The 23,378-nt window shown below is 38.6% G+C and overlaps 1 protein-coding gene and 1 long non-coding RNA gene across 2 annotated transcripts in view; one reads left to right on the top strand and one right to left on the bottom strand.

Annotated features, from left to right (window-relative positions):
• Positions 1–1,797: 1,797 nt before the first annotated feature.
• Positions 1,798–23,378, bottom strand: part of UMAD1 (UBAP1-MVB12-associated (UMA) domain containing 1) — a 216,857-nt gene continuing 195,276 nt past the window's right edge. Inside the window, exon 4 of the mRNA XM_015535087.2 lies at positions 1,798–2,503. Coding sequence (XP_015390573.1) covers positions 2,246–2,503 — 258 coding nt within the window. The 3' untranslated portion in view covers positions 1,798–2,245. The remainder of the gene's footprint in view (positions 2,504–23,378) is intronic.
• Positions 4,676–9,392, top strand: LOC122233698. Its single transcript, XR_006211366.1, has 2 exons — positions 4,676–5,640; positions 7,319–9,392. It is a non-coding gene; the product is annotated as an uncharacterized LOC122233698 (long non-coding RNA).

Genomic DNA, 23,378 nt, shown 5'->3' with positions numbered 1-23,378 from the left:
CAGCTTGTAAGTAAGGGAGCCATTACAAACTCCATCTGGTTGCCTCAAATGCCTGAACTCTTTCCACCAGAGCATACGGCTTTGTTGTAATTGATAATTATGAACACTATTAAAATAAATGTCTATCACAAACCAGGTGAGTTAGGTCATTTAACCCCTCTAGGCTTCAAGTTTCTCTTGGGTAAATGAAGTCAGCTGGCTGATCTCTAATGTTTCTTCCAGATTTAAAATAGTAACATTGACTTATAGACAGGCTTAAGAAAACTAAAATGTTTTTGTTAAAAAACAAAAGAGGTCATGAACACTAGCCCTTACTCAATTTTGGGATGATGAGGATCTGTCTAGAGCAAGGTATTCATGTGATTTCTTCCAAATCTCTCTAGTCCTAGCGATCTTACCATTTTCAGTGTTACTTCTTAAAATTTATAGGTAAGTGGAAATTTCATACTTTGGCTGCACTGCACAAACTATAAACTTAAATCTTTGCCTCACAAAAGATTTAATAACTTGCATTCAGGTATGAATAATATAAAGAAAACCATTTTTCTCTGGATCTGAGAATAATCAAAATATCAGTTTATTTTATTTCACATTTATTTAAATATAACAATTATTTTAGACAAATGAAAATACTTACAAGCATATTTATAACATGGTAGACATAAATATAAATGAAATGTATAAGCATTTTAGATAAAATTTAACGCATATTAGACCAATTGATGACATACTTAACATTTAGCCTCAAGGTACATTAACATGGATATTGAAAAGGCTGTTTTCACAGAAACTGCTATAAAATGTTCACATTTGTGTTAGTAACATGTCACATTTCCTAGACTGATGTTTTATGAAAACTATGTAAAGATTTAATGTAATCAATCACCTCTCATGGGGTAATGTTTTTTGTAAATGAAGCCTATTTTTGTCAATAGAAATGTTCTTTTAACTTTTAAATAATACGCAATTTTTATCAAGACCATGCTACATTTATTAAACAAACATGCATAACACATTAAAACTTGAATGATTCACGTACCTTTTTGCACAGTGTTTAGTTTTGCTATGGCACTCTATCTTTGTGAAAAATATACTTAAAATTTGGCACAGAATCAATAAATTGTATTGCTTCTAATCAAAACAAATGTGATTTAAATTTTCCATGGCATGGAAAATACTCTGTCACAGTTTACCTCTCCCCTTTACAGTTTATTGACCAATGGCAGTTCTGTACTGTTTTAGTTGGAATAAATAAGGGATAGCCAAGAACTGAAAGTCCTAGTTAGGTGTTTTGCCTACACTCTAATTGGAAATGAGTCGATTTTAGTTTTTCTAGCAGTAAAACATTCCCATCTGTATTGTGGCCAACAAATTTCTAAATAAGGGTGTTATCAGCAATAATATGCATCGTCATGAGATGTTTTTCTTTAGGAGGCAGAGAGGTTGAAAGGAAACGTGGATCTCTTCATAAACTGGGAACATATGTGGTAAGGAGAGCAAATGCCAGCTGAAGTAGAAACAGGGGAAGCTCTCTGGAAAGCTGGTGAGAGCACACACTCTGAAGTTGCAACGAGGCAGAAAACAAAGGCAGGAACCCAGGAACCACTCAAGGTGGTAAGGACTGCCGTGGGTTGGAGGAAACTGATACGTATCACTCAAAAGAGACAGAATCCAGAGCAGGTACCACATCTGTGTGTCAGCAAACTACCACTGCTTTGTAGGAAAAGTTTTACATTTCCACCCCAGTGTCTAAATCCGGACTGAAGAGATTAAGCTAACTGGCAACATTTTTTTTTGTTTTCTGAATTCATTCATAAACACTGTGGAAGAATAAAGGGAGTACCATTAACTCAAACTTCCTCCAAAGCAGACAAGTCACGCTCCATTCGAAGCACAGACTTCAGAGTCGTGGTAACTAAGAAAAGTGCCACAGCTCTTCTAAGACAAACCTGAGGTGTTCTATTTTGAGAGACCGGTTGAAGTCTACTCCTTTCATAGAACCTTGATAGCCTAAGTTTTAAATTTATTATCTGGGGGGAAAGGAGGTAGAACTTTAGTCCCACTTTTATACAAATATCCTTTATTCTAAAAAACAGAGTAATGAACACAATGACATTTTCTTTGCTTTATGATCCTTGTGTTTCTGGGGACGGTTAAGCAGTGAAATGGCAAAGAACATCAAACGGGTTAAATAAAATAGGCAAAGCTTTGTTGAAAGCTGTTAAGGTGCAAATAGACATAAAGATTACAAATCACAGAGCACTGAATTTTCAAGAGTGAAATCATACCAAAACCGTGATAAATTTTCGCTGACATCATAGGAGAGTAAGTGGTCTGGAAGGTCACTGATGGTGCCCTGCACAGCCAGCACGTGTGGGGCCAAGGTGAAGGGTACGTCGTTGAGGAGTTCAGCCATTAATGAGTTGTTTTCCAAAGTCTGGCCTGCCTTATTTTCCACCTCGGGGCCTGCTACAGTCACACTGGATGAGTTTTCTTTGCCAGTCTAAAAATACATATATATTTAAGTCATTTAGACCTTGTGGACTTTGAGGTTTAGAAATGGTAAATGTGGCATTAATATATCAAAATGATTGAGAAATGTGGAATATAGAAATATTCCCAGGTTGGAATGCTGCTATTTACTTACTTGAGAAATACATCCACCTAAATCTCTACTAGGCTTTAAAATGAATCCTAAACCCTTCTCTGACTGAGGCTGACCACTCAGGGCCCCCTAAATACAAGCCTGCATTCTTGCTATTTCCCTAGCCCAGATAAGGTCTACAAAGTCTGGCTCCCAAATCTGATGTAAGCTTCCAGGCTTTACAGAACTCCCAGGTTCCCTGTGAAATTGTAGATGATCATAGTCCAAAGTGGCCCTGCCTGCTTCAGAGAGAATATGGGGCAAACTGACTAGGATATTATTTGGCATTTCATGTTTGTGTTCTTGCTAGTGGCTATTTCCTATGCATATGTCTTATCTCCAACTAGACTCTAGGGTACCTGAGAGCAAGCTATCTATTTGACATTTCTTTGTATTCTTCACCTAGCATATGTTACCTTGCATACTCTGTATGGATGCATGTATCCTCCACCTTCTATTCCCTAAGATAAACTTGAGCATTTACCTCCCCTGTGTACCCCAAGTATTGATTGATTGCCCGACTTTCGCTGGAACTAGTATGTTATGTTACACAAGCTGATGTATCTTGTTCAATTTCTTTAAGATTGGTAGACCTTGCATATAGTACTTTACCAAAAGATGTGCACTAGGGTGTTCATAGCACTCTACGCAAGCCCCGTACTGGAAACTACCTAAGTATCTATCCACAGGAGATTGAGTAAAAAGTTGTAAGTATGTTTACGAAAATGAGAACGAGTGGCCTGCTGCTCCAAGTGGCTAAAACCTAGCTTAAACCAGGTCAGGAAAAACTTTACTCACCACCTGCTCTAGTCAGTCCCCACCTGGGGGATAAAACTCCAGAGTCTTTACAAAGGCTTACAAGGCCCTTCCTGATCTGGCCCCAGTACCTCTCTTGACAGTTTCTCCAGCTAGTCTGTCCTGGCTCCCTCTTCTCCAATCCCTCTGCCCTGAAGATTCTTCTCCCAGACCCACCGGGGCTCCTTCTCCCATGTCCTTCTCAGGGAGGCCTTTCCTGCCCACCTTATTTTAACTGTCTCCTGGCCCTCACTCCCCCCACTCCAGCATTCCATCTCCCTCTCCTGCTTTTTCCTCTCCTTAGCCCTCAGTACCTTGTTACATGGTGTATAATTTATTCTAGTATCACCCCTTAGAAGCTTAGGGAGTTTTTATTTCCCATGTTCACTGCTGTATCCCCAGTACCCAGATCAGTGCGCAGTGCTCAGTATTTGTTGAGTGGATGAAAGCAGACAAGATTTTTGCCTGCATGAGGCTTATATCATAACAGTTGCAAGTGCTGATAAATTCCTTCTGAGTAGAGGAGGATGGTTTTCTGTGTAAGAAATAACAGTTTTGTGAAACTTGTTATTGAAGTGGAAAAGACATACAGAAAAGGGTGCATCATAAGTATTGAACTTGCTCAATTTTAACCAACCAAATACCTGTGAGCAACCAGCACCCAAAGTAATAAACAGAAATGACCAGCTTCTCCAGAGGCCCTCGAGGTGCTCTCTTTCAGTCACAACCAACTCCCTGCCCCTCAGTCACCATCCTGATTTCTAATAGCACAGGTTGGTATTACCTGTATTTTACATGAAGTCACCATACAGTATGAACTCTTGTTTCTGGCTTCTTTCACTTAATATTTTATGTATGAAATCCATCCATATTGTGGCATGTAGGCATTACAAAAATTTTGAAGAACATATTGTTGCAGAAGAGATGTATTCTTACTGATGTCAAAAGAATTGCTTTGGTTGCTGTGTTGACTATAGCTAATGGTGGGTGTGGGGGGTACTGTGGCCAGGGAAGGAAGCAGGAAGACCAGCTGGGCTTGTGGGTCAGGTGGTGATACTAAGGGTGAGACAGAATGGCTGGAATGTGGATAGACCAAGGAGAAAGCCAATAGGATTTGCTGATGGAATGGATGTGGGGTATGAGAGCAAGAGCAGGATCAAGGATGAAGCCAAAGTTCATGGCTTAAGCAACAAGGATGGAGTCTCCATTTACAGGGATGGGAAAGGGTGTCATGAGGGAGCAGGCAAGGCAGGAAGATCAGGAGTTGTTCTGGATGTTCCACGTGCCTAACAGACATCCAGGTGGAGCTGTTAGTAGGTAGAGGGATCTCATAGGAGTCTGGAGCTGGAGGAGATCTTGAGAAGAAAGTCTGCTTGGTGTTGTGTTTAAAAGACAACAGGAGGAAGGCAAGTGAGGACAAATAGAACAGACAGCATTTCTAGACATTATACTGCAAATGGGAAAAGAGATATGTGCCGATTGCTGGAAGGGGATGTGGGGTCAAGAGAGGCTTCTCCCAATTTTTCTTTTGCTTTATGAATTGATAGAAATGATGGTAGTGATATGCTAATGAGAAGCTCTAGAAAGGAAAACTCCATGGAGATTCTGTAAGAGAGGAACTACTCTCTTCACAAGGCATGCCCAACACAGAACAGAGACCCTCAAGAAATCTGTTAGTAAATGACTTTGAATTAACCAAACACATCCCTAGCAAGAGTTGTCTTATGACATCATAAATAAAACACCAGAGCACTTTCTTAGGATTGCAGCTAGAACAAGGCAAGTGTGCCCTGCTATGACAAAGCTTATTAGAAAGGTCCATGTATGCGGTGGACAGAACCTGCCTCCTGAAACCTGACCGAGGCTTAAAGACGAAGGATCCCTGGGTCAGATGAGAGCACAGGTGTCACTGAGTAACGATGCCACAATTCTAGCCTCTTTAGAAAGTATCACCTATCTATCACTGGTTTCTTCAAGATGACCTACTCACAGGGGCTTACCCTGGAGCAGCACAGCAGAGTGTTGAGAGCACAGATTGTAGAGACATACTGCCTGGGTGCAAATCCAAGGTCTCCTGCTTACGCCATGGGCAAGTTCTTTAACTTCCACGTGCTCAGTTTCCTTGGCTGTATTTCAAGATCAATAATAGTACCTATTTCATAGGATTGCTGTGAGGATTAATGAAGTGATGATGTTCCCAAGTAAGTACAATAATGCTTAGCACATGTTAAAGTAAGCAAATAAATAAAAACTTTAGGAATGGCAGATGCCACTTGGCTTTAGATAAGGTCTGGGATCCATCCATCTCTTTTGTTGCTGACATCCACTGGTGGCTCAAATCATCTTACCTTACCCTCTGCTCTTATATCTTGCCTTCCCTCTTAATCTCACATGCAAATGTTTGTTGGATCTATTAGTAGCATCCCATGCTTGAACTTTCTTCTCTTTCTTCCTTGTATACAGAATGTTCTCCAGTTTCATTAGCCAAATCATCTCCTTTCTTAAACAAAAACATTTTTGAAATCTCACTCTCTCCAATGAGGAGGTACATTACTTGTACCACTTTGCTTGCTTTTTTTTTTTTTTAAGGTTTATTCATTTCTCAGAGACAGAGAGACAGAGTGTGAGCGGGGGAGGGGCAGAGAGAGAGAGGGAGACACAGAATCCGAAACATGCTTCAGGCTCCAAGCTGTCAGCACAGAGCCCCATGCAGGGCTTGAGCTCATGACCCGAGCTGAAGTCGGACGCTTAACCGACTGAGCCACCCAGGTGCCCCACTACTTTGCTTTCTAAATACATCCCTTCTCAGGTTTAACTCTCTGGCAGCAATATTTATTTCTTTGTGCAGGCTTTGATTAATCCCCCTTCCTTTCCTTTACAAATCATTCCTATGTGTCAGAGCACAATTCCTTAAGGACAAGACTATGGCAAACTGCATCTTGGATAATAAAGGAGTTGAGACACGTGATTCCTTGTTCAAGTTCTCCTGATAAAACTGGCATATGCTTCATCCACCTGGACCTCACTTCTCTCTTCTGTAAAATGAGCAGTGAGGGATGAAAAATGAGGAGGAGAAAGATGGAAGCAAGCTGCATATACTGGACATGACCTTTGAGCCAGCTCCATCTGAGCTGTTTAAATGTACTCTCTCATTTAAGCCCTACCACACCTCTGGGGGTAGTGGGGGGGGGGGGTGGTGGTGTACTACTATTGACCCCACGGTAAAAATAAGAGGACACAGAAGCACACAAATGTGAAGGAAGTTGTCCCAGGTTACATAGCTAGTCTGTGGTGACATGGAGAATCCAACTCAGTGACCTTTAATGCTCCACATTCTAAGACCCTGCACACCTCAGATGTACTCTGGATAGACTGGCCAGCTGAATGCACAAAGCCTTGAAAATTTCGGGGATGGTATTAGAAAATATGACAGGTGCCAACATAGCATATCTTAGCTTAATTTAGAAGGAAAGGAGACTCTCATATCTTTTACCATTAGAAAGGACTGAAAAAATCATCAAGGTGACAGATCTTAGACTGAAGGAGGACAGAAAAGCAACTGTAATTTAGGAGGTATTTATCCCCGGAAATAAGTCTACCAGTTGTCTGGATGGACCACAGGGTAAACAGGGACAGTGAAACAAGATTGTCAATAAGTTGATTACTGTCAAAATGGAGAGCTAGAAGCTACGTGGGAATGTGCTTCGGTAGTGTTCCTACCTTTGCACATGTTTGAAAACTGTCCAAAATAGAAAAGTCTCCAAAACTTAAAAATTAATTAAAAATTACCATGGAAAAAGTGTTCCACCAAATGCCTCCTAGAAAGATCTGAATTTCAGCTGTGCTGTATGTATGACTCCAACATCTATCTCTTAACAGTTGGCTAGAGTGCAACATTACAGTCTCCAAGGAGGCTGCCTGCCCTTTGGCAGCAGCGTGAGGGCCATGGTGCAGCTGCTGTTGGCATGCTGAGAGCTGGGAGGGGAGAAACTACAAGGCAAAACGAGAGTAAGTCACAAAGAAAATGTGAGTCAAAATTCAAGGACCCCACACCCGCTACTCTGATCTCTGAGTCTAGCTTGGCAGCCAGTGGAAGCAGAGGTGGGGGCTGAGGGCTGAAACAGGTGCATGAGTTCCCGGCAAAAAAGCAGCCCTCTCTCTTAGACACAAAGTCTTTCAATTTTTTTCATTTGCATAATAAAATGGGTCTTTAAAGGGAAGAATGAGTATGTTAACCACAATGGAGCGAGAAGAAAAGAATCAATTAACCTTATAGTTAATAGCCAAATTTTTGAAAATTACTTCGAATATTATGTTCATAAGGCATATTCGTTATTTTTGTGATTAATCCTGTTCACAGAAAGGCTGCTATGACAATGTTCTTGAGCAGAAGTTCCTTCATATAATCTAGCTTTAATACTTTTTTCAAATTAGTGTTTAAATAGAAGCATACCATGTCAGATTTTTTTAATCTTGGGGAGAAAGTAAATTTCTTTATCCGTATCATTACAACAAATGAAGTTTACAAATAATAAGCTATTTTCGTGTTTGTATAAAAATAATTATTTCTTGTTCATCAGCAAACCTGCTAAAAAAATGGGCCAGCCAAGTTTATCTTGTATTCCTCACACTCTATTATCTTCGTTTCAAGTAATTCAAAAAGGTTTAGAGGCACTATTCCTCCCTTTCTTGCAGAGGGGTGGTAAAGATTCACGAGGTTCAATCTGTAAAATCTCAGAGCTTCAGAAAAAAACAGTCCAAGAATACAAGGCACATAACACTTCTCAGTAAAGGCTTAGAGAAATGAAGTCACTTCCCTGGAGCGACAGAAGGTTCGTGGCATCCTGGGAACCTCATGGCACAGAAGCCCCCCAAACCACCATGGAATCTATTAAGGAGTGCCAATTTGCAAACCCGCTAACAATTTGGAGACTTAATTTACGGAGCCATACCCGACTAAAGTATGAAAATGTTATTAATAGGAACGTCACCTATATTTGGCATTTTTTTTAAACCTCCTGCTTTCTTGAGGCAACCTGTGCCTCAGATAAGCAAAGCTAAAATAGTGTCGTATAAAAGCAAAATATTGATGCATTAAAATTTAGAAACCAACCTTAACCAAAACAGTAATAGAACCTATTAGAAGAATATGAAACCAGGTATAAAACACCTATCTAACACATTCAATTTACATACAAAGAAGGTAGCTATTTGCTAAAGCCTATTTCTAGGAAACGAGTTATAGTAAGAAGAGGGAATGTCAAGCTCTGGCTGTCTATGCCTTTAAATTCTAACAACTATAAATAAAAGACATGTTCCTTTGAACAATAGCTTGAACAGGCAACACTGTCACTTTATCTCCCCAGATAACTATCCATTCTATTCTGGCTTCAGCTGGTATCTGCTTGCATTACATCAGCGTCTTGATGGGGGTGGGTTGGGGGGCAAATCTGAGTCAGAAGCATCAGGGGACAAGAGGTTAGAAGGTGATACAAGCAATGGCACAGTTAAGGCCGTACTCAAGCTCCTTATTTTTCTCTAAGAAGCTGGTTGCTAATAAATGTCTGGCTGGCTGATAAAAGCCAGAGGACTGGTCTCTTACACCTACATAAGTCCGAAGCCACAGTCTCCTTTCACTAGGGAGAAATGATATTGCAAAAGTAGAGACTGTTTGCCATTTTTCTGCAAATCCTCCATACCCAGAACAGTAATGCCTGCATATCATGAGGGCTCACTTGTGACCCTTGAATGGCACCGAATCTGGTCCCCTTATTTCTGAGATATTCTAGGCACTTGACTTTTAAATTGTGGGGTTAGGCCAAAGAAACAAACAAAAGCCCAGAACACCTGACCACCGATACAGATAAATTAGGCAGGAGAGAAAGGAACTCACTGAAAACCTGCTTCCCATGGGGCTGGGGTTCCCAGTTTGAGGCTGCCACATATTTGAACAGAAAGACCAGGTCAGAAAGTAGATAGATCTTTTCTTTGCTCCCTTCCCTTTCCTTTCTGATCTCTGACATCATTTCAATTTACGTTTTGGCTCATGATTTTTTTTTTTTCAGTATTTGTTCCCTTTCCTCTTTCTCCCCCCTCTTCTCCCCCCCAGTATTTCCACCTGCCTGTGCTTCCTGCTTCTTCTATCTTTCTTAAAGAAAAAAAAAAAAGTCTCCTGACTTCCTCTTTTCAGAACTCCAGCTGAATGTATGCAAGTGAAGAGGGGGAAGTAGGCAAGCTGGCACTTGCTTCTGTGATCTGTTCCATGCTTTCTTGGAAAAGTGGCTTCACTGAAGCCGGAAAATCTTCTGTACAGCCAACTCTAGGGGGGGAGCAGTGGAAAGAGGAAAGAGAAGCATTTTAGGAAAGGAACCAGCAAGAAACAGTATGTTCAGCATGGGATCCTGTTTAGTTCTGGTTTGGGAAATAAAAAAGGCTATTCCAGTGATTTAAAAAAAAACAAACCATTTTTAGGAAGTTAATTTATGTAAGTTCATAATCTCTGACCTTAGGCTATCCAGAAATCTCCTATTGTGCTGTAGGCCTTCCCTCTCATTCTTGCCAGCACACTTTCACCCCTGCTCTCCTCTCCCCTGGCCCTACCTCCATTGCCCATCACCACCTGTCTCCTCACTGCCAGCCGGTGGGCTAGCATCCCACTCTACAGAAGAAAGAGGAACCATCAGGTGAGGATCTCCTCTACTTACGGCTCCCCAAAAATGTATCTGCATCTGTACCCCTCCATGCTTCTCCCCTGCCACCAGGGGCATGTTGCCCTCTTCCTACCCGAAGCTAATCCCTTCCCGGTGTTCCACACCCAATCCTGTCCCTAGTCTTCAAGGACATGGCTTCATCCATTAGGAGGTGGCTCCCAATTGCGAATCTTTTATATAGTCAATTCACCATTTACAGGAAATTCTCCTAAGGTCTTTCGCACCCACTGGCATCTTACCCACTGAACACCCACACTATCCTTCTTTTTTTCACAGCCAGGCTGAGCCGATTGTTGACGCTTGCTGTCTGCTTCACTCCTCACCCACTGCCATCTGCCCCGGTACTGACACTACTTCGTCCAAGGTTACTAATAATCACACTGTGCTAAACTCAGAAGACGTTCTCAAGTGCTAACTTTATATGACCTCTTTGTAGCACTTAAGATGGGTCACTCTCAGAGTTTTTATTTTCTGGCTTCTGGGCCACTTCTTAGTGGCAACAGATAGTGTTGCCTCTGTCTAGCTCATTATTCTTTTGCCTATTTCTGAAAAGAAGGTATTCTCCCAGGGTCTCATTTCTGTTCCTTTATTCTTCTTAGTCTCCACACACCCTTGGAGGAGCTTATCCCTATCCATGGGTCCTTCTGCCCTACTCCTCCATTGCCCCAAAGTAGATCCACACACATGCACATATGTCCACACCCATCCTGAAACCACCCTGACTCATGTGTTCAACTCCTTATTATACATTTTCTTGTGGCACATTAAACTCAACATGTTCTGAACCTGACTCTCAAGCCCTTCCCAGCTCTACCCCAGCCTAATGCTCTTCTTTTTTTTTTTTTTGTATAATGAGTACCAAACACAGAAGCCTGAATTGTCTTTTACTTTTCCCTCCCTGTCACTTTCTCCATCCAGTAAATGGCTGACTCCTCCTGATTTTGAGGGTTTTAATGTCTCCCCAAGTTTCATTTCCCATTGGCCCCACTGTCAATTCTCTTACTGCAAGCCACTGCAGTCTCGTGTCATGGATGCTCCCAGAGTGTCCTGCATCTGGCCTCGCTCACCCTACACTATATGCTCCTTCTCGTTGGTGCTATTTCACACACATGCTCTTCCTTGCTTAACACTCCTCAATGCCTTTGGACAAGAGAACAAACTGCATATTGTAGTACATAGCTATGATCTGGATTTGCTTATCCCTCTATTTTCTTTTATTACCATTCCCTAACATCTTCATCCATACCAAGCTACCTGCTATTATCCAAACATGCCAAGCTCCCCCTTTCGCTCTGAGCTTTGGCTCATTCGATTACTGCTGCCTTAATTAGGACATCTTTGTCTCTTCTTCTACTCTCTTCATCCTGCCTATTTCAACTTGCCCTTCAGGAAGCACATCAGGACTCTTCTAGAAAGATCTCCCCAAGTAACTCCTCAAACCTGGGCCAAGTGCCTACCCATGTATTCCCATAACAGCTTGTATGTACTTCTCTCACAGCACAAATCATACTAGACTAGAGTTCTCTGTCACTCTCCTAAAACTATGGGCCGCTCAAAGCCAGGGACAACAGCCTTCATCTACATTTGTCTGGCAATCAGAGCAATGCCTGGCTCATAATTGGTGATCAATACCTGTTTATTGAATGACTAAGTAAGTTTCTTTGTGAACTTTATATTCAGATTTATTCAAACTAAACCGGGAATTATGTTAAGCTGGATTTCCACATCTGTTTTTTTTTTTTTTTCTCTAACAAGATTTTGCTGTTTTTCACATTATCATCCACATGGTGAACCATGGGTAGTATTAAATACAGATAGAACTTAAAACTAGTTTGAGGCTCCAGTTACATCTATTTCCTAAAGAATGAGGTGGATTATTCTTGACTTGGCAAACAAACTACTTCACAAATGTGTCTCCCAAAGGAAGTTCAATGAAGTGCTGCTACAGCGTAGATGAGGCCGTGGCAGCTGTTTTTACCACAGATCCACCTTTCACTGAGAGAGAGAGGAAGAAACTAGGCCGGTCTACTCCAAATTCCCCCTAATTAACTGTCTCAGTCCATTCTGGCTGCTATAACAAAATATTATGCGCTGGGTGGCATATAAACAACAAAATCTATTCCTCACAGCTCTGAAGGCTAGAAAGTCCAAGATCAAGGTGCTGGCAGATTCAGTGTCTGGTGAGGGCCTGCTTCTTGGTTTGTAGACTGCTCTCTTTTCCCTAAAACATCACATGGCAGAAAAGGCCAGGGCTTTCTCTGGGACCTCTTTTATAATGGCACTAATCCCATGCATGAGGGCTCTACCCTTATGACCTAATCACCTCCCAAAGGTCCCACCTCCTAATACCCTCATAATTGAGGATTAGGTTTCAACATATGAATTTTTGGGGGACACATTCAATCTAGGGCATCAAGCTGCCTTACATGGCTCTTCTCTCCCAGGAACCAGTATTTCTGGTAGAGTCTGAAAGGGCTACAGTGGAGCCTATGCTTGAGGGCAGGGGTGTGGGGAACAGGACCAGCAGCAGGGTGGTAGGACTGGTAAGCACTGTAAGAGGAGGAAAGCCTCAGAGATGAGGGCTGATTAGGAGAGAGGATGGGTGGAAGTCTTAGAGATTATGGAATCATTTATTTAATTTAATTTCTGTTCACCCCCTGTTAAAGAGAAAAGCTTCTGTCTTACTCTTCTGGTTTCCATAAAGAGGGATTTTTCTCTAACCTCTATGGCTGTCTGCCCTGCCCCCTATCCCTCCCCAAGGAGGTAGGCTGAACTACCCAGTTGGTGGATGACAGCCATAGGTCCATGTTTCTAGATAACGGACACTAAACCATCAAAGGTCCTGAGGCCTGGAGAAAGTCTCTTTCTTCTCTCTTTACTTGGACCAGGGGAGACAAGTTGCCAGAGTAAGAGTGTCTTTTGTGCTGACTTACACTTTCCCCACAGGTCTAGACATGAGTTATCGGGAGTGTGGAAGTTCGTTTTAGCTACTGCATTAAGCTGTCTCCTCCAGCCTAGGCTATTTTAGTCAAAAGGGGGACATTTTGTTACTCTGTCTGCTGGCTCTTTGATCCTATTTCTCCATTGGCCCAGGAGGCAGAGGAGGAAAAGGAGCACCCTTAATAGGACATTAGGACCCCACCAATTTCTACCTCCCATGCATCTTCATTTACACCAAAAAAAGAGAGGCCTATTAACCACACCAAACAAACAAAAATAGAGTTGTGCAGATGTTAAATGATCTGGAAATAAAAAATATAACAAACTAATGGTTTTTAAAACTCACATGTGCTATTATATTCTATGAAACAACTTGCTGGTATGGTTTTATCAATTTCAAAATTCAGTTAAATCTGTGGGATAAGACAAGTTCTAATCAGAATCTTGGAAAAATGGCATTTGTTTATTGCTTCATACAGTTTTCAAAGTAGTTTCACACACGTTATTTCATTTGAGCCTCACACCCCGTTAAATTTGATAGGTTAGCTACTGTTTCAATTCTCATCTTCTAAGGCTCAAGGTTTAAGGACTATCTAAGGTCACATCACTACTAATTGGCAGAGATGCGTACTCTGGCTCTCCTGATTTACAACCGATGCTCCCCCTTCAGTGTAAAGGCCTTCATCAAGGGTATTAAAGTTAACTTGCCTGTTTTTTTGTTTGTTTTAAGGACTTAGGAATTTCTCTATGGCCAAGTGTCATCCGGAGTAGAGAATGACGGTCCAAAAGTACAGACTGTGACACAATAGAAATAGAGCTTAAAGTAACAGAACAACTAAGCATCTTGTTACTAGGTTAAATCTAGTAAGCAGGATCCAATACGTAATGGCTTAGAAAACTATAGCAACTGATCATAGCCACGGCTACACAATGGCTTAGCCTTTTGTACACAAACTCTTTAAGCTTATTATGTACACCACAGGTCTAAAGAATTTGATATCCCTTATTAGTCACACTGGATTCCACTTAACTTCCCATTTATATAGTTTTATTTTAAGTATCTGTTCAACTTCTTCAGAGCACAGTGCAACAAGGTCATATTTTTTCCAGATAATTTCAAAGAAAAACAATGAAAAATGATCTTTGAGATCTAAGCAGACTAAATATTAGTTTCACTCAAATGCTTGATTTTCGTTTTGTAAAACAACAAAGCACCTCAACCATCTGCATATACAACAAGAAGGGAAATGGAATGCTTCCTTTTTTAGAGATGGTAAGAAAACATAAATACTTTATATACACATTTTTGAGGTAATTAGATACGTAGGCATACTTGTATCATCTTGATTGAGTGGAAATAAATAGCATACGATAGTAGTAGGAAATCCAAAAAGAAAGTAAATCTAAAGATATTAAGTAATAGCTACATGCTGGGCTTTCTTGGTATATGCTTTGATGTAATGAACATTTAAAAATTCATAACCTAAGAATAATATATTTTTTAAGAACAACCATTTAGATGTTGTTAAAAAAATAAACATATGATTATGGCATGTTAAGGTTGTTGTTTGAAGATAGAAAGCTAATCTGTTCTGCTCATAGTTTACTCCGAAAAGTTTATATTTTGTCATTGTTTATATTATCATTATGTGAAGACATAAATACATGCTAGTATGTACATAGAATTGTCATGTCCATAGCCGAAATCCGAAGACAATGATCAGTAGGACCTCATGTTCACCTTAAACATCTTTCTAAACTCAAGAAACAGAAAAATCTTTAAGAAATAGAAAAATATGGGACAGGAAAAGCCTTATTTTCTTTGTAATTTGAATTTGTGTGTGGAATAGGCCACACACTTGGAAATACTATCGTTGGTGAATATACAATGGAGTACAGAAATTATGAAGGTAGGCTAATTAAATTCCACTCAGAGGGCATGTGAGTGGTAGCATTACCCACACTCGCTGCACCTAACCCAGCACTCTGCTAGAAAAACAATGTTTGGCAAACCAAAATGGTGAGAGGAGTGCTGTGTCACTTGACCTTGGCTCTCATTTGCAAAAAAGGTTGTATTTCAAAATAGAAGATGGGGTTGGAAAAGTAAATACAGCTGTGTTTTCTCCACCCCTGTGTGAGAATGAAGGGGCTACTCAGAATGGCAAGAGGCTGGGTCCCTTCGTGGTGTATGCTCAGAGCCCCAAGGAGAGCACTATTATTTTATGGCTAACTCAGGATAATATTTTTTTTATTGTGGTAAAATATATGCAACATAAAATTTCATCTTAACCATTTTTAAGTGTATAATTTGGTAGAATGAAGTACATTCACAATATTGTGCAACTATTACCACCGTCTATCTCTAGAACTTTTCCATCATCTCAAGCAGAAACTCTGTACCCATTTAACATTTTTCCCTTCCCCCAGCCCCTGGTAACCTCTATGCATTATACTTTCCATCAGTTTGCCTATCTAGGTACCTCTAATTGTACAATGCTCATCCTGTAGTGACTGGGTTATTTCACTTAGCATGTTTTTAGAGACGATGTATGTTGTTTCGTGTATCAGAATTTCATTCCTTTTTGAGGCTAAATAATAATCCATTGTATGTACATACCATATTTTGTTTATCCACTTATCTGTTAATAGACATTTGGGTTGTTTCTACAGTATTTTTAAACTACAGTAAAATTAATGAGATAGAGAATTAGGAAATAATTCAAAAAGGACTCTCAGGTTTCAATGAATATAGGAATACAGAGTATTTATGATATGTGGAGCCATGTTAGCAAGAGCCTGAAGCGAGGGAAATAGAAAATGTTCCCTGCTTATTTTGAATTGTGATTTTTAAGGTATAATAAATTCGTATGCACCTTTTTATAATATATGCTTTGTTTAGTTTTAAAATCATGATTAAAGTAAGCCTTGCCAGCTTAATATTTTATAGATTGAAATCTGAGTATAATTGATGGTATTTCAATCTTGTTTGAAGCAGCACCATTATCTCTAAGACTTTCTACCCACTCTGGAACTCTGTGCTGTAATTCTTTTGTGTGTTATTTTAAGGGTATGAGATGTCATTACCTCCTCTGAGAGAAAGTCTACCCAACAAAATAGAGAGTGAATAATGCTAAGAAATGATTAAAAATGAGAAGCCACAATTGTGCCCAAATTTAGAGGAAAATTTAAAATTCACATAGCTCAATTTTTAAATTTTAATTTAAAATCTTAATTAAAAATTTTTAAATGCCTCAATAGAGTAACCAAAGGAAAATACACGGAATGGTTGAAAAATGCTTTCAGATCAACAGCAGAAAAACTGCTTAATATATAACCAATTCTTAGGGACATCCTTTTTCAGGATTCCTAAGTTTTTAGGGAGAAAGTGGTAATTATCAGAATATATACTGTTTCTTGTACTTCAAGTTGAAAGTTAATCTGCAAGACTTAGGAAGAGGATTAGATTTAAGTCCCAATGACCATTGTCTCTACTGAAAAAAAGCAAATTTAGTTGTAGGAACTGAACTTTGGTAAGGAATCTGGAAGGTACTTTGGTGTACTTTTAAGATTGTTGTATTGTCAGATTATTTTCATTAGAAATAGGTCTAGGAAATCTGGAGAGTTGTGTTTAACAGTTTTTGTTTTACTCTTATGAAGAGCAAGGTGACAAAGTAGAATTTTCCTGAGATTAAGTGGTAAAATCTAGTAAAAAGAAAGGGATTCAGAAAGATGCATGTGTATGACAAAAAAAGCAATGGTTCACTGGAAGTGGCAGTGACTGGTTATCAGAAGTCAAAGGGTGAACATAATTAACCTGATAGAAATGGAAGATAGGATAGGAGAGGAAAGAGCCTCACATAGTTCCCTTCTGGCCACCTAATGACTTCACCATGGGTCAGTTGGGTGATCATGATGACTGAATGAGGGACAGAAAGGCCTCATGAGCGGCGGCGGACGGAAGCAGCAACAGCAGTTAACTCTCTAGAAGCCACCGTTTCCACGGTGGCTATTGGTTACATGAGCACTAGCTTTCTTTTTCCCTCTTTTAAGTTTACTTATTTATTTTGAGAGAGAGAACAACCAGGGGAGGGGTAGCAGGGGACGGAAGGCGGGGTGGGTGGGGGGTGGGCAGAGGATCCAAAGGAGGCTCTGTGCTGACAGCGGTGAGCCTGATGCAGGGCTCAAACTCACAAACCATGAGATCATGACCCTGAGCCGAAGTCAGATGTTTAACTGAGCCACCCAGGTGCCCTTGAGGACTAGTTTTCAAAGGTCTGGTATTTCTGGGTAGTTGATTTTCAGAACCTAGCACAGATTTTCTTTTAGCCTTCTAGAAATAATTGCTATGGCTTCAACTGCCAAAGTGTCTTAAAAACAAACACCTGTAATTTCTAAGAGTATTCTTAAATGTATAGAATCTACACTCAGAGTCCAGCAGAGTTTCTGTTTTTCCTCCCATGCCTACTTTGCAGGTACGTTGATGGAAATTCATTAAAGACACTAATTTATGGTCTCCCTGTGACGGTGGAAATAAGGATTTAGATTTGAGTTTTGATGTACACTAATAAGTAAATTCTATTAGTATTACTAATTCTAATTTTATTGACTTTGAGTCTGTTTTAAGGTTCTAATAGTGTACCTCCACTGCTACAGACATCGGATAACATTTAACAAGCACTTTATTGCCAGTCACTGTTCTATGCTCTTTACCTGTGTTATCTCATTGAATGTTTTGTTTATGATGTACATACTATTTTCATCTCCACTGAACAGATGGGGAATACTGAAACCCAAATAATTTAGTCTAACTCTGGAATTGCACTTTTAGCCACTAGTCTATGCTGCCTCCCAAACCCGACACAGTCCAAGGAAACTTCGCTTCATGTCTTTTAAATGTGCCGTTTCTAAAGACTTTTTCAAATTGTTTCAAAAGTATTTTATCAGGGAGTATTTTTTCAGAGTTATGGAATACTTTTCCAAAGATCATACTTTCTTTTTCTCCCAAAACAAAACAAAGAAAAGCATATATAATGTGGAAGAATCCAATTTTTTTGAAGAAAAAAAAAGAACAAGGGAAAACCACTGCATGTTGTATTGTCATTTTTATATCCAGCTGGATATGCTAATTCTATGTGGATCATGGAAACCCTGAAATTACAGACTATTTAGATAAGTTTAATCCCTAAAAAGCAGTGTTGTGATGCCTGAATAACATATTTTTAAAGTAACCTTTTTACCTTAACAAAATATATTCCAGTTATATTTAAGAAAGTAAAGTAACCACACACTGATGACACTTCCTGAGACAAGACTTCTGTGGCCACTGTCCAGTGACAGGAATGGACTGGATTCAACTGCCCACATTCTCTAGCCTATGGCACCTCTGAGCAATGACAAGAAGGTACCAGGTGTTGGGACCCAGGTTGCAATCTGTTCTCAGCAAACAGAGAAGTTACCTTGCCTTTAAGAGGCTCACACATGTGATCTGGGTCTACTTAACATGACTCTTGAACCAACTATATTAAGAGATTATATCACAGGCAAGAAAAGAGAATGAGAACATTTCCGGGACTCAAAGTAGTTGCAAATTTCTGGGTGGACCCTTAAATGTAGAAAAAAAGGGGAAGTACATCATCCCTACTTATGCCCAGAGTAGCACAAATGAAAGCAGTGTTTTCATGCTCAAAGCATACAGTTAATTTTTTAAAGGCCTTGTGTGTTTTTTACTTCGTGTTAATTTAATTGCTTTGAACTACAACCTAAACACAAAAATTGATTAAAGTGATGTACTTCAAAATAGAAATTTCACGGTGATTGCTTGAAAAGATACTTTAAAAAATATCTGGATCACCAACTACAAAAAGTAAAGCAAATCACAAGTTTAAAAACAATTTAAAAATTCTGAGCAGATAATCACTGAGAAGAAAACACAAAAACTTTCACTTTCACATACATTTACTCAATTTGTGCTATTCCTTCAGTTTCCTTTTTCACAACCCAAAAAAACTAATTTGTTTTTGAGAAGAGACCTATACAAACAATATATGTAAAGTATTATGCTTTTTTGGTAGCAAGAGCTTTGTACTATCATGGTTTACATGAATTTAAGGAAAATCAATTAATGAATAAACCTTATCAATTAAATAATTAAAACTAAATGATCATCTAAATGGGCTCAGAAATTTTTTTTTAATGTTTTTTTTTTAATTTATTTTTGAGACAGAGAGAGAGACAGAGCATGAGCAGGGGAGGGGCAGAGAGAGAGGGAGACACAGAATCGGAAGCAGGCTACAGGCTCTGAGCTGTCAGCACAGAGCCCGATGTGGGGCTTGAACTCACGAACTGTGAGATCATGACCTGAGCCGAAGTCGGATGCTCAACCGACTGAGCCACCCAGGCGCCCCAGAAAAAAAAATTTTTTTTAAATCAAATACACTTTCACAATGAAAACACTCACTCAACTAGGAACTCAAAGAAACTTTCTCAACCTGATTAAAGGATTTCTCCAGAAAATCCAAGCAAACATCATACTTAACAATGAAAGACTAGATGCTTTCCCCCTAAGATTAGGAACAAGGCAAGGATGTCCACTTTTGCCACTTCTACTCAACATGTTATTAGATGTTATACCCAGAGCAATTAGGCAATTTATCAGTAACAGATTTTAAAAGAAATAACTGGTAGATAGATAGCATCCAGATTAGAAAGGAAGTAAAACTATTTCTATATGTAAGTGACATATGATCTTGTATGTAGGAAAATCTAAGAAATTCATTAAAATACTATAAGAAATAGTAAGTTCAGCAAGGTTGGAGGATACAAGATCAATGTACAAAAATAAGTTGTATTTCTATACATGTGCAATAAACAATCCAAAAATGAAATTAAGAAACCAATTCCATTTATAGTAGCATCAAGCAATAAAATATTTAGGAATAAATTTAACAAAAGAAGTAAAAAAATTATACTATGAAAACTACAAATCATTATTGAGATTTTAGAAACTCTAAATGGAAAAACATCCCATGTTCATGGATCAGAATACAATATTATCAAGATGGCAATACTCTTCAAAGGCAATTTCTATCAGAATCCCAGCTGATATCTTTGTAGAAATTGACAAGCTGATTCTAAAATTCACATGAAATTCTCAAGTACCCAGAACTGTGAGATAATCTTTAAACAATATTACAGAACAACATTGGAGGACTTGTATTTTCTGATTTCAAAACTTTTTACAAAGCAACAGTAATTAAGACAGTGTGGTACTGGCATAAGGATAGACATATGTATCAATCAAATAGAATTAAAAGTCCAGAAATAAACCTATGATAAACTACTTTTATAGCTGCCTAGCTTTTATTTTTATTATTAAAGTATAATTAATATACAGTGTTATATTAGTTTCAGGAGTATAACATATTGATTCAACAATTCTAGGCATTATTTAGTGCTCTCCATGGTAAGTGTAGTCACCATCTGTCATGTTGTTGTTATTACAATATTATTGACTATATTCCCTATGGTATACTTTCCATCTCTGTGACTTGTTTATTTTATGACTGGAAATTTTCACATCTTAATCACCATCTGTTTTGCCCTCCTCCATCCCCACTTCCCCTCAGGCAACCACCAGTGTGTTCTCTGTACTTAAGAATCTGTTTGTTTTTGAGCAAGGGACAGAGAGGGAGGGAGGAGGAGAGGAGGAAAAGGAGGGAGAGAGAGAGAGCGAGAGAGCAAGAAACAGACTCTTAGCTATAGCAAAGGAACTGATGGTTAACAGAGGGGAAGGGGTTAGGAGAAATGGGTGAGATAGGTGATGGAGATTAAGGTGGGCACTTGTCTTGATGAGCACTGGATATTGTGTGGAATTGCTGAATCACCATATCCTACACTTTAAATATAACAGTATGTTAACTAACTGGAATTAATGTAACAAACAAATTCTTAGCAATGTGATAAAGACACTGTAAATGAAAACCAATTAAAAAAAACAATTCAAGGCAAAAAAGTCTGTTTTTATTTGTTTTGTTTAGATTCCACATATAAGGGAAATCATGTGGTATTTGTTTTTCTGTGTTCTGACTCATTTCATTTAGCATAATACCCTCTAGGTTTGTCCAGGTTGTTGCAAATGGCAAAATTTCATTTTTTTTATTGCTGAGTAATATTTCATTGTACATATATATATACACACACACCTTTATCCATTCATCTATAGATGGACACTTAGGTTGCATCCATATCCATATTTTGGCAATTGTAAATAATGCTGCCATAAACATAGGAGTGCATAGATTTTTTCAAATTAGTGTTTCCATTTTATTTGGGTAAATATCCAATAGTGCAATTACAAGTCATATGGTAATTCTATTATTAATTTTTTGAAGAAACTCCACACTGTTTTCCATAATGGTTGCACCAATTTACATTCTCACCAACAGTACACAAGAGTTCCTTTTTTTCCCACATCCTCACTAACACTTGTTATTGGCCTTTTTTTTTTTAATCCATGTTAGTTAACATATAGTGTAGTGATGGTATCAGGAATAGAATTTAGTGATTCATCACTTATATATAACACCGGTGTTCATCCTAACAAGTGCCCTCTTTAATGCCATCACCCAGTTAGCCCATCCCCCTACCCAACTCCCCTCCAGTAACCCTCAGTTTGTTCTCTATATTTAAGAGACTCTTATGGTTTGCTTTCCTCCTATCTTATTTTATTTTTCCTTCCCTTCCCTATGTTCATCTGTTTGCTTTCTTAAATTGAGTAAAATCATATATTTATCTTTTTCTGATTCACTTATTTCACTTAGCATAATACACGCTAGTTTCATCCACATTGTTGCAAATTCTTTTCTTTTTAATACTAGCTATTCTGAAGGTGATAGTCCCATTGTGGTTTTGATTTGCATTTCCCTGATTAGTGATGTTGTACATATTTTCATGTGCTTGTGGGCCATCTGTAGGTCTTCTGTGGAAAAATGTCTATTCTTGTCCTCTGCACATTTTTTAATTAGCATGCTTTTTTTGTTGTTTGTTTGGTTTTTTTTGGGGGGGTCGTTTGTTTTGGTGTTGAGTTATTTAAGTTCTTTATATAGTTTGGTTTTAACCCTTTGTCAGATATATCATTTGCAAATATCTTCCCCCATCCACTAGGTTGCCTTTTTGTTTTGTTGATGGTTTCCTTTGCTGTGCAAAAGCTTTTTACTTTGGTATAGTTCTGATAGTTTACTTTTGCCTTTGTTTCCATAGCCTGGGGAGACCTATCCATAAATATGTTATCCAGGCTGATGTCTAAGAGATTACTACCTATGTTTTCTCTTAGGAGTTTTATGGTTTCAGGTCTCACAGTTAGATCTTTAATACATTTTTTTTTTTTAATGTATGGTGTAAGAAAGTGTTTCAGTTTCATTCCTTTGTATGTAGCTGTCTAGTTTTCCTACCAACATTTATTGAAGAAACTGTATTTTCTCCATTGTATATTCTTGCCTCCTTTGTTGTAGATTAATTGACCATATATGCATTGGTTTCTTTCTGGGCGCTCTATTCTGTTCCATTGATCTATGTGTCTATTGTTGTGCCAGTATTAACTACACTGTTTTGATTATAATAGCTTTGTAGTGTATATGAAATCTGGAATTATGATAGCTCAGTTTTGTTCTTCTTTCTCAAGGCTGCTTTGGCTATTGGGGGTCTTTGGTAGTTCCATACAAGTTTTAGAATTATTTGTTCTAGTTCTATGAAAAATGCTACTGGTTTTTTAATAGGGATTGCATCGAATCTGTAGATTGCTTTGAATAATATGGACATTTTAACAATAATAATTCTCTAATTCATGACCATGGTATACCCTTCATATATGTCTGTCATTTTCAGTTTCTTTCATGAATGTCTTCTAGTTTTCTGAGTATATGTCTTTCACCTCCTTGGTTAAACTTATTCCTAGGTATTTTATTCTTTTTGGTGCAATTGTAAATATGATTGTTTTCATCATTTCTCTTTCTGCTCCTTTATTATTAGTGTATAGAAATGCAACTGATTTCTGAATATTAATTTTTGTAATGTATAACTTTACTGCATTCAGTTATCAGTTTTAATAGTGTTTTGGTGGAGCCTGTAGGGTTTTCTATATATAGTATCATGTCATCTGCAAATAGTGAACATTTCACTTCTTCCTTAGCAATTTGGATGCCTTTTTTTTTTCCTGTCTGACTGCTGTGGTTAGAACTTAGAGTACTATGTTGAATAAAAGTGGTGAGAGTGGACATCCTTACTTTGTTCCT

This window comes from Panthera tigris, chromosome A2 (assembly GCF_018350195.1).
Source record: "Panthera tigris isolate Pti1 chromosome A2, P.tigris_Pti1_mat1.1, whole genome shotgun sequence".
Classification (NCBI taxonomy): Eukaryota; Metazoa; Chordata; class Mammalia; order Carnivora; family Felidae; genus Panthera; species Panthera tigris.
This window is presented reverse-complemented; position numbering and strand designations above follow the sequence as displayed.